This window comes from Mustela nivalis, assembly GCF_964662115.1.
Source record: "Mustela nivalis genome assembly, chromosome: 19".
NCBI lineage: Eukaryota > Metazoa > Chordata > Mammalia > Carnivora > Mustelidae > Mustela > Mustela nivalis.
In genome coordinates, this window is record NC_139038.1 from 36308019 (window position 1) to 36318192 (window position 10174).

A 10174-nucleotide genomic window follows, 5' to 3' on the forward strand; every position below is an offset into this window, starting at 1 on the left:
GTCTGCTTCTCCCTCTCTGCCTTACCCTACTAGTGTTCTCTCTCTCCCTCTCCCTGTCTCAAATAAATAAATAAAATCTTAGAAAAGAAAAGAAAATTCTAACCCATCCCTTTGTTCCTAGTAGGGTCGTACTCTGTTCCGTTTCCGTGTGTTTCCTAAGCACCGTCAGTAATGCCCCCCATAGCAGTACTTCCTCTGATTGCTGCGCTGCGTGGTGTGGTTTTAAGAGTATGTCAGGGTGCGAGGAAAACTGCTGAAGAATTCAGCTTTAGAAAAAGAATGTGTTTAGTGGTCTCGTCGAAACCACATCAAACTCCGCGTTTGTTGCCACTTAAAACCTTTCCGAAGGCCTGGCTGCCTCTGAGTGACATCACGCAGTGGAAGCGTCTTTCCTCCGCGCCTGTCCCGCGTCTGCTGTCTCTCCTGTCCCACATATTCTTAGCTGGTCCCACTGCATCGTCCCATCAGGCTTTTAGCTCATACATGGTTATGAGCTGATCCTTCCTGAGAGTGTATGTTGAAAAGAGGGTGTTTGGAGATGAAAACTGGGGAGAGTTCACTGGTGAGGGCGGTTGTTTCCATGAGCGGTTGACGTCTTTGGATTGGAGACTGTCTTCTGGCAAAGGCCAGTATGTGGCAGGCGTGGGGAGAGCTTGCCCTTCCCTGAGAATGGAAAGGACCAGGCAGTGAGGAGTTCCTTCCCCGAGGGCAGGCATCCTTTACCTTCAGGGGATGCCAGGGAGCAAGAACATGGGTCCCTGGCTCGCCACTGTTGTAGAAACCTACTTTGGGAGGAAATATCTACTGTCAATGTTACTCAACTTTAAACCCCCCTAGTTGGTACTTTTTTAGTTTAGTAGCTTATTTGATTAGGTGAACATAAAGATGTTCTTAGGCTTAGTGTAGTGGAGAGAATCTTGCTGTTTTGAGGGGAGACCAGACTTGTGTTTTTAGTGCTATATGTTGATAGTTGTCATATCATGACACAAATAGAAAATGAAAATATTTGTCCCACATGCGAAGGTCAGCAGAGGGGTTGTTTGCGGCCACTGGCCACCCCCCAGGCCGATAGAGCAGTGTTTCCTTGCACCAGTGGGAAGCCCTGGGCCAGGTGGGGGGTGGTGGGGGGTGGATGGTGGGCATGGCCTAGAGCCTTGCCCCAAAGCCAGGGCTTTGCTGGCCCAGTAGGTGTAGCACAGAGGCCCTGCTTTCCAGCCGGGCATGGCTCCTGTGTATGACGCAGTATCACACGGAGCTCAAATGCTTCTGTGAGACCAGCTCCAGAGGGTGTGGTCTCGTGCTGGAATTCAGCATGGCCAGCCGGCTGCCTGTCTGCTCTGTCCTCCTGTCTACTGTGATGGCTATTGAGAAGGTAGAAGGGACACTGTTCCTGCTGCCTTTCCCAGTGCCCCTCCAACCAGCAGGGACTGGCCCCCAGTTCTTTAGTTGCATCTGCCTTAAGGGCTGACGCTGGGGTCTCTGCTGCTCTGAGCAGCTGTCTCTTAGAGGGTTCATTTATTTGGTTCCTTCCCCAGATGCTAAGTGAGCACCTACTACATGCTAGAGCCCAAGAACACAGTAACTGTTGTTACGACGAATAATGCTATAGACTCATACAGTGTCTTGTACTTTCCACAGTATACCTGTAGTGCATGTCTTTCCTGTCCTTCTGTAGATGGCTGTCACTCACCTGCTTGCCAGACAGCTTAGGACCATAGCAGGTTTTGACTGACGGGCCAGGTACTGTTACCACAATTTGCTTCACACCCTGTTTCAGTGATAAAGGCTAGTTTAGGTATTGTTCATGTTTCTCCTTCTCTTTTTTTTCTTAGTGGGGGTGGGGGTGGGGTGGGGGCTGTGGAGGCAGAGGGAGAAGCAGACCCCTTGCTGAGCAGAGAGCCAGCACGGGGTTCTATCCCAGGACCCTGGGATCGTGACCTGAGCCAAAGGCAGAGGCTTTAACCTACTGAGCCACCCAGGTGCACCTTGTTCAGGTTTCTTGAACTAAACTCTAAAGAGAGATTTTCTTTTCAGATCTCAAGCTTTAGAGTCCTGCTTTGGCTAATAAATAATCCACATCCCTGTGGAGTGGGAGGTGGGTAGGCCTCTGGATCTGGCACTAGCAATTTTCTCTCCCTTCTTATCTGGTTGGTGCATTCCTGTGTCCAGGGACGGCCATTTCCACGTCTTACTCTCTCGTTGAAGTGAGTCACAGACCGAATGAGTGGGTTTTCCAGAGGGTGATCCACCTGGCTACAGGAATGTTTTTTCATGGGAAAATGTGGTAGACCTATAAGGCATTATTTAATTTAGATTTCATTATAGGAGAGCTTGCCTTTCTTAAGGTACTTATTAACTCGTTCACTTTTCCCATTTCTTGAGATTGAACTTGAATTCAGTCCTTAAAGGAGCTCCAAAAGAATAGAGTTAACAGGTGTGGGCTGTTGCTGAATGAGGCAGGATATAGATATTAATTCCATAGGCTTTAATTGATTCGTACATTAATAAATTTCACCATCAGTTGAACGGTTGCCTATTTTTGCTGTTCTGCCTTTTGAATGTTATGGTATTTCTCTAAGCAGCTTAACCCGGATCCTGGTGAACTTTAGTTGCAAGTAAAGCCGAGTTTACAAAATTGTTAACTGTTGGGAAGTATGTAGATGTTTTTTGGAATTTGACATTTTGATTTTACAACTTCATTGTGAGCGTTGGTGCTAAAAATGTGTGTTAGCCTAGACTCGGGACCACATGTAGTTAGTCTGATCAAAGGAGAATATATATAAAACAGGAATTCAGAAATCTGCCAATCTCTAGAAGCAAATAGCTTTTAGCCCAAACTGCAGGCTAGGACTGGAGAGTAGCCTTTAGTTCTGCCAGGTTCTGTCAAGATGGGGTAGGTGGGTGGCGGCTGCCCTTTGCAGGACTGTCCACTGGTTTTCCTGTTTGCTTTGACTGGTTAGGGTTAGCCTGGAGCTGGCTGTGGACTGAGGGAGCAGAGCCTGACTTTGCGCAGGCAGCCTGGTCTGTGCTCCACCTCTGTTGTCAGAGACTGAGGAGTGGCATTTCCTCCCTGTTTTTTTTAAATGTATGGTCCCCCCTGAGCTGAACATTGCTTACTTGCCATCTGTGATCTTTGACTTTGACTTTGCCTTGGTTCTTGTCCTGTGAGGATCAAAACCATGTTGAGATGGTTTCCTTCATTGTTGATTGGATGGTCAAGAAGAAAAAGTAACAAGAAATCTGTCACAGTGGGATACCTGGAGTGGCTTAGTCAAGCAAGCATCTGCCTTCAGCTCGGGTCACGATCCCAGGATCTTGGGATCGAGTCCCATATGGGCTCCTTGCTCAGGAGGGAGCCTGCTTCTCCCCCTGCTTGTGCTCTCTGTCCTTTCTCTCTCTCTCTCTCTTTCTCTCTCTCTGACAAATAAATAATAAATAATCTTTAAAGGAAAGAGAGAGAGCTCTGTCAGAGTACATCAAATACTCTGAAACACTTGGGTCAGCCAGCTAGGAAGTGCTTTGCCCAGAGTCTCACCAGGCAAGTAGTAACGCAGCTGACCAGACCACCTACCCACCTCATCTTCACCCTGGCAAGACAATTCTAGAAATGGGTTTTTCAGAACAAGTTGGGTGAACTTTGAGACTCACAGAAGTCCTTTGTGAGTTCATTGGCCTCTTTACTTCCCTCTGCACCAAAGGGGTGACAACCTTGGACAGTTGGTGTGAGTAGGAGAATAGTTACTTCTCCTTCCCACCCTCTAGCTGTTTCCCACTTTGATTTGTTGATGCTAGAAACTTCTACGACAACATTGATTTTCTTGTTTGTCAAATTGGTGGCTCTAAAGGGTGTGCTGCATGACGGTGGGGAAGTTGCATCTACACGTGCTCAAACCCAGGCATGGCTCTTGCGGGAGCTCAGGAAGTCCTGGCGAACCATGAGGGCCGGTTCGTGGAGGTGTGAATGGTACACATGCCTTCTAGCACATATGGTTCTAAGGAGAGAAATTTTAAATGAAATCCAGGAAGTAGAAATCCTAACTATATTTTTTTCCTGCAAATTTTTGGGTCACTAAGAACAGGGTTTGATTTTACTCAATAAAACACAAATTGTGAGAGAAATAATTACTACATAGAGTTAATTTGGGGTAATGCTTTTTGAAAATAAGAGTTCGTGCTTCATTTCTTCAGAGTTTCAGATAACAACTGAAAGAACCTAGTCAAGAATCAGAAATGCCCATTAAGTTTCCTGAGCTACCGTGTTGCTTTGGTTAAATCAGCTGAGCTGAAAAGTTGAGCCTGATTACTGGTCTTTGAGAAAAATTTGTGTTTGTTTCAGTTACTCAGGTTGAATTTGAAGTTCAGTGGAATTTATTTATTTATTTATTTTTAAAAGATTTTATTTATTTATTCGTCAGAGTGAACACAGGCAGAGTGGCAGGCAGAGGCAGACAGAGACAGGCTCCCACTGAGCAAGGAGCCCAATGTGGAACTCGATCCCAGGACGCCGGGATAATGACCTGAGCCGAAGGCAGCGGCTTAACCAACTGAGCCACCCAGGTGTCCCTGAAGTTTAGTGGAATTTAAATTTGTTTCCATTTACTCAAGGAAATCAAGTAGGGCAAAAGTGGCAACTGGAATGTGTTCCTTTCAAAATGGTGAAAATGTCAATGGTGAGGGCCAGGCCTGGAAGCCACCTGCACACACGGACGTGCTCAGGAGCAAGATCTTCTTGGTTACACTAGTTTGTCTTTATTTGTGTTTTTATGCAGACGTTTCAGCTGAAAGAGGCCAGCTGTGGTGAGCGTTGGTCTGTTTGCAACCTAAAATCTTAGAGCTTAAGGAAATAATGTGATTCTTCTTGTTCAAGACAGTCGTCTTACAGGCGAGATCAGGGTGCACAGGAGGAGGGAATGGAAGTTGCCCCGCAGCAGTGGTCCCCGTGTAGGGTCGGCCGGGAGAGCCGAGCCACGGTCTCTTGATGTGGGGAGCCCTCTTCCCTAGGAGGCACTTTCTCAGAGGACCCCCTTCCTCTCCGTTTCCAAACATCTCACCAAGACACCCGAAAGGTAGAGTGAGCACTGGGCAACAGGTAGGATATTAGAACTTGCAGGAAAAGCCGGGGCAGGCGACCAGAGAAGCCGGTCCCTCCAGAGTGGCAGGTGGGACGGGGTGTTGACACAGGGCTCCGGCCAGGGGCAGGAGCTGAGGGAGGCCTAGAGAGGGGCTCCTCCTGCCTACTCTTGCTTTTAGCTACTGTAGGTTTTATTTCACTAATTTAAGGGAAAAAAAAAAACTTTATGGAGCCCTGAGACTTGTTATATTAGAGAAAGTAGTATAACAGCCCTCCCACAGAGACACACACCTGTCACACCTGTTAGGAGTTAAGAACATACAGCCAGTTGCACCAGTCACTTTTTCCCTAGGCCCTTCTCTTGCCACTACCTCCTTGCCTCCTGGGATTATTTTAGAGTGAATCCCAGAGTCATCCTGCCTACTGCAGATTTTGAACCAATGGAAACAAAGTTTCAGTCTGATGAGGGAACTTGACAGAAAGTAGTTACTCGGAGTGGTTCAGGACTAAACTCCAGGAAGTCCCCTTTGTCAGTGATTCTGGAAGCTCTTGTTTTCCAGATGATTTTCTTAACGTGTTGCTGCCACTGTCGGGGCGTGGGGGTGTGAGGAGGAGGAGTCCGGCTGCGGTGAGGGTGGAGAGGTGCTGGCTCTTGGGACGATGGTTCAGGAGGGACAGGTGGAGCTGTCGGGAGCGGCTTCTGGGTCTTCTTAGTGTGCAGCCACTGGAGCAGTTTGCTCTGTTCATAATCCCAGTGGAACCTGGAGAATAAGCCTTCGATTTAGAATGAAGATGAGGGTTTCACAAGAAATAATGATTTTTGCTTCAGCGGGTCAGAGTGAGCATTTTTGAGGCCCTTCTTTTTGTACATGACTGTGTCGTGACCGCTCATGTTGCCGTTCTCTGTTTCAGATGGGAATGGCTGGTAACACAAGTCCGTTCGGACAACCCTTCAGTCAGACTGGAGGGCAGCAGATGGGAGCCCCTGGAGTGAACCCCCAGTTATCCAGCAAACAGAGCATGGTCAACAGTTTGCCTCCCTTCCCTACGGACATCAAGAATGCTTCAGTCACCAACGTGCCAAACATGGTAGGTTGCCCTTGGCCCTCAGGCTGTGGTCTCTGGTGGGTGTGCTGGAGCGTGGCTGCTGGACATGTGTCGTGGGTGAGGGGAAGAGAGACACTGCTGGGGAGCAGTGTCGCTGAGCGCTTTCCTTTGCTGAGCTGGCAGTCGTGTCTCAGCCGGTCCTCCCGGCTCCCTCTGTGCAGGGAGGGGCGCGTTAACGCAGTCGCACGGCTACAGACAGCTGGGCTCTTCTCGCTCTTCCTGTTAGTGCTGACGCTGTCCGGAGAACACGAATTGGTGTTGTGTGCCTGGGAGGTGAGGGGGTCGTATCCGTCCATCCTTTTTTTTTTTTTAAGAATTTATTTACTTATTTGTTAGAGTGATGGAGCAGCAGGCAGAGGGAGAAGCAGGCTCCCCACTGAGCAGGGAGCCCAATGCAGGGTTCGATCCCAGAACCCTGGGATCATGACCCGAGCCAAAGGTGGCGCCCCCTAGGCGTCCCATATCCGTCCTGATAGAGAGTTTCATGTGTGTTTCTTCTTCTGAGATTTCCCATCCGTAAGAGAGGAGCTAGTCTTAGAGCCTCCCAGCCTAACGAACCAAGATAGTAATGGGAAAATAGCTCCTTTTGCCCTGCAAAATGGAATCTTCTAAAATTGTAAACCCTGAGGGGCAAGTGTGTTCTTTTGTCAGACTTCACAGTGCACACTTAGGGACTGAATATCTGATGTGCCTTTGGTGGTCAGTCAAGGCCACTGTCCCCTTGTCTGGGCTTGCGGGTGGGACCTGCCCTCCCAAGTTTGCCATACACATAGCTGTGCAGTGGCAGCTTCGAAAGGCCCAGAAGAAAGCCAGGGATTATGTTCAGAAAAGCATCATCTTTGGTTTGTCTTTTGATTTTTAAAAACTTTTTCTTTATTTTGTCTGTAAAGATACACAGAGAATTCTATGTGTCTGTCACTTGGCTTCTCCTCAGGTTAGCATCTTATGTGACCCTGGTACGGTTGTCACGACTAAGAGATTGACAGTGCTTACACTGCTTACAGTTGTAAGGCTGTTGGAAGTGGGTTGGGGGGTGGGGGTGGCTTACTCTTAGTTTTTGGTCAAATCAGAAAATGGGGTAAGAGCAAGGTGTCCTGATCAGGTGTTGTCCTCGTTGCATCCTTCCTTTTTTAAAAAAAAAAAAAAAAAAAAAAAAAAGGAGGGGGGTTCAAGTAGTAAAGTATGTTCTAAAGCTATTTAAGGTTTTTACTACTTTATTTCTTCTGATCGTCTCCCCATAACCTGCCTTGATTTGCTGCTGTCCTTGCCATAACATTCTGTTGGAGCCTGAACCTGAATCAACGCCTCTGCTCCCTGGGGCAGCTCCTCTGAGCTCTGGGGCCGCAAGCTGGGAGCCGGCACCCACACTCTTCTGCTCTTCCTTCTCCAGTCTCCTTGGGTGGACTTGAGGGCAGGTGATTGTCCCCTCATCTCGGCCAGATGAGAGTGGGTGCTTCTGTACAGACAGTCTGTGTTTCCGAGTGTGGGAAACCCTACCTTATGTTTTCCTCCCTTCTCTCTTTTCAAATCTTCCCCAGCCCATTTCCACCCCCTCTCTGCTTGACCCGCAGCTCGCTGGCAGAGTCCCTTTGCCGTCAGTCCCCCTGCCTGCCTCTGTTCATGGGACCGAATGCCTGGCAGGGTCATTCTGGACTGGGGAGAGGCTTCCGTTTCCCTTCACCTGTGCCAGGGCTGGTGGGGACAGTGGGGACAGCCCTTTGGTCTGGGTCAGGTCTTCTTTCTCCCTAGGCACTGTTGACATTTGGGGCTCGATCTTTGTCTGTCGTGAGGGCCATTCCTGTGTATTGTGCCCCTCACCCACCAGGTGCTCACAGCCCTTCCTCTCTCCCCACAGCTGCCCCAGGTGAGAGAACACCTGCTCTGGGAAGGCAGTAGCACTAGCACTCCGTCCTCCGTGTGTGTGACATCGAGCCCCCTCCCTCCCTAACTTTTTCTTTTCCTTGCCCTTCCAACGATGCTCGCTCTTACTCCATTCCTCCCCCAGGAGCCTCATCGGATCATCAGGGTAAACTGAGGAAGTATTTTGGTCTGTAGAGCTGTCTGTAGAGCTGTACTCTTTGCCTAGGTACCACTGCCCCACAGGGGTATGCATAGACTTTAACAGAAAGCCCCAGAAGGTATCTTTGGAGGGCAGGCAGGAATGCTGTCCTCAGACATTCACCTGGCACGCTCAGGGCTGACTTTACCAGCATGTGTGTCTGTGAGGGAGCGTGGCCCAGTCGGCAGCCTTGGTGCTATTGGGATGGGAACCAGAGGGCACTGGCAGAGACATGGGACAGCCAGTGCACGTTTTATGCCTGAGTTTTCATGCCCTCAGTTTACTTTATTTTTATAACCTCTTAAAAGACATTGCTATATGTCCCAGTTTACAGATGAGGAAGTTGAGGGCTTGAGGGGTTTTCATTTGTTCAAGGCTATGTAGCTCCTGTTTGCAAAGTCTAAAACTCTTTTTAATAATGCCTAGTATCAGGGCACCTGGGTGGCTCAGTGGGTTAAAGCCTCTGCCTTCGGCTCAGGTCATGATCTCAGGGTCCTGGGGTTGAGCTCCTCGAGAGCCTACTTCCCCCTCTCTCTGCCTGTCAAATAAATAAATAAAATCTTCAAAAAAAATTAAAAATAATGCCTGGTATCATGTTTTAGCAGCCCTGAGCTAAATTGGGAATGCACGCCTGTGTTTACATTGCTTCCTTGAGCATGTGTTGTAGCCTTCCTTAAATTTTCTAAATTATATCTCTTAAATTTTCTAAATTATATCTGACCCCTTGGAATCTGTGGATTTTGGTTTTTTCCCCCAGAGTGAGGGAGAGAAGGTAGCAAAAACTGAGTGTTTTGGATATGAAGCCTTGATCTTACTTGTGTTTTGTTTTGTTTTTGGTCACCCTTCGGGGAATAATCTTTTAAAACCCAGCTCAAGCTGGGGTACCAAACAGTTCAGGTCGGGGCTCTGGTGCCGCAATACCTGATGCCCTGGTCAGGCTCTTCATGGAATGATTTTAAGCTACTCAGTCATTGATTATGGAGCGCTTGCTTTTCTCCTCTCCTAGATTGGAAGATTCCAGCATCCCCAGGTAGGTTGAGAAAGGAAGGGGATGTGGCCATCCCTTTAATCCACCCCATTTGGTGAACACTGTCTCCTGGCCCATGTGCCCCATGATACAGGTTTGAGTGAGCTCACCCCCTTTCATGAAATTTCGATGGTGGTGATGGAAAACAAATAATCATAAAGTATAAACTGCCCTAGCAGGTCTGAGGAGCAAGCAGTGACTGAGGTTGACACAGGGACCTCCTTGGGCCAAACCAAGGAAGGACATATCAGGGCAGGGTCAAAAGATGAGCAGAAGCCACAGAAACCAGGGGGCACTGGGAGAGCATTGGCTTGGATAGGGATCAGCAGGCAGCCAGCGGGAAAAGGGACTCTCAAGGTTGAGTGGAGAGCGGTGTACTGGAATGTGGGGGCCAAGCAGGAGCCAGCTCTGGGAGGGCTTTGGGTGCAGGGGTCACCGCGGTGGTCTTTACTAGAGGGCGCATTTGATCACAGAGAAAGGGGGCAGGAGGTCAGACAAGATTTGCCACTGGAACAGAAGTGTGGGGCCACCACATAAGGTGACTTGGTGCTTGGGGGAACCATGTACAGAGCTGGGGGAGGGACAGACCGGAGAGCAGGGAGAATGAGGTGGTCGGCAGCGGGGGGAGGGAGTGCATTTGTAATTGCACTTCACATGTTTTCTTTTGAGATGCTTGAGAGGTGTCCGTGTAAGGGGGTATCAGGCAAACAGGTGGGCATGCAGCAGGGCATCCGCTGTCCCAGTCCACAGGGAATGAGAGCGCCGCAGGGGAGATGGGTGGAGGAGGATCCAGGCGATGGGATTGGGACAGGGAACATGAATAGGAGGAGATGGTGAGTCAGGCACCAGGGCAGAAGAGTGCGGGTCAGTCTGCGGGACGAAGAGGCCTGTGGATATGCTCTGTTGTCTC

General features: G+C 49.0%; 1 protein-coding gene across 3 annotated transcripts in view; it reads left to right on the forward strand.

Annotated features, from left to right (window-relative positions):
* Positions 1–10174, forward strand: part of CREBBP (CREB binding lysine acetyltransferase) — a 124737-nt gene that overhangs the window by 49809 nt on the left and 64754 nt on the right. For all 3 annotated transcript variants that reach the window (XM_082713196.1, XM_082713194.1, XM_082713195.1), the window contains exon 3: positions 5984–6160. In XM_082713196.1, the coding sequence (XP_082569322.1) occupies positions 5984–6160 (177 nt within the window). The remainder of the gene's footprint in view (positions 1–5983; positions 6161–10174) is intronic.